The following is a 1,466-nucleotide window of genomic DNA, read 5'->3' as shown; positions in this document are numbered from 1 at the left end:
CTCCGGCATCTATACAGGCGCAGTTCCCGCTAGGTATACTTGTGCCATCGACTGTATAAAGTGTGTATTGCTCAAGCATGAACAGTCATACCGACCACATGAGTTAATTGATTAAAAAAATTGGAACAGAGTCGCTAAAATGTTCAGTGGGGGCAGAAAGTATAATCTTTGAAGCCAAACGTGGTTTTGCACATATTTATATTGTGGCATATTGAGTTTGATAGTAATTCAACTTAATGCAGTGCATTATCTTGGTAACATATCTTCTTTTTACATTTTCTCAGAGCTCTTCTCACCTCGTTGTTTCTCAAACTATAAATAAACGGATTTAACATTGGAATGACAATAGTAAACATCACAGCAAACAGCTTGTCTTTTTCCAGTGACACCTCGGATGTTGTTTTCATATAGGCACCAAACTCACTTCCATAGAACATGATGACAGCAGTCAGGTGAGCGGAACAGGTGGAAAATGACTTTTGCCTCCCACTGGTGGAAGACATCTTCATTATATTTGTAATAATTAACACATATGAAATAATTGTTAAAATAAATGGACACAGTCCCATCACTGCTCCTTCTGCAAAAGTTACAATATTAATGAAAAATGTGTCTGAGCAAGAGAGTTTCAGAAGAGCAGTAAAATCACAAAAGAAGTGATTGATTTCATGGGATCCACAAAAGGATAGATTTGATATTAAAACAGCATGTGGGATGATGTCCAGAAAGCCAAGCATCCAGGAGGCAACAGCCAGCAACACCACTGCTCTCTTGCTCATTATAACTGTATAGCGAAGGGGGTGGCATATGGCAACATACCTGTCCAGAGCCATGACCGAAAGCAAGAAAAACTCTGTGCTTATGAAGGAAGTGCAAACATACAATTGAAGAATGCAGGCAAAGAAATTAATTGATTTATTGCCTGTTAAACAAATCTCCAACATTTTGGGAATGGTGCCAGATGTGAAACAAATATCTAGGAAGGACAAGTTCATGAGAAAATAGTACATGGGCTTCTGAAGATGAGAATCAGCGCATATTATTGTGATTATGACAAGGTTTCCGAGCAGGGTTGTTAAATACATACAAAAAAACACAATGAAAATTGGAACTTGAAGCTGAGAGTTTTGTGATAACCCCAGGATGGAAAATTCAGTGTAGAAAGATTGATTCAACTTTTCCATATTTGTAATGCTTCTTGGCTGCTGGTCAATGATTATAATGATAAGCTGGAGAAAAAATACACCCTTTTTAGAACAGTTATAACATTGAAATATTCTTTTGTTTGCTACTATTAAAGAAAATGGGCAATGATTAGTAGTATTTGATGAAGTCTTTTATGGCACACAGAAAATGGACCTATCTGTTTTGTCCGCCAGTCCTTAACAACAGCATATGGCTCCCCAAAACTTACTAAATATATGAATATATATTTATGGTTTTTAAATTCGATGGACAGTTTTAAT

General features: G+C 36.6%; 1 protein-coding gene across 1 annotated transcript; it reads right to left on the bottom strand.

The window, feature by feature from the left end:
- Window positions 1-233: 233 nt before the first annotated feature.
- On the bottom strand, window positions 234-1,184 carry LOC144769945 (olfactory receptor 1C1-like). Its single transcript, XM_078654139.1, has one exon. It carries the CDS (start codon window positions 1,182-1,184, stop codon window positions 234-236), a length of 951 nt encoding a protein of 316 aa, XP_078510265.1.
- Window positions 1,185-1,466: the final 282 nt, after the last annotated feature.

The sequence above is a fragment of the Lissotriton helveticus genome, chromosome 7 (assembly GCF_964261635.1).
Source record: "Lissotriton helveticus chromosome 7, aLisHel1.1, whole genome shotgun sequence".
In the NCBI taxonomy this organism is placed as follows: Eukaryota; Metazoa; Chordata; class Amphibia; order Caudata; family Salamandridae; genus Lissotriton; species Lissotriton helveticus.
The sequence above is the reverse complement of the archived record's forward strand: the minus strand, read 5'-3'. Positions and strand labels throughout refer to the sequence as shown.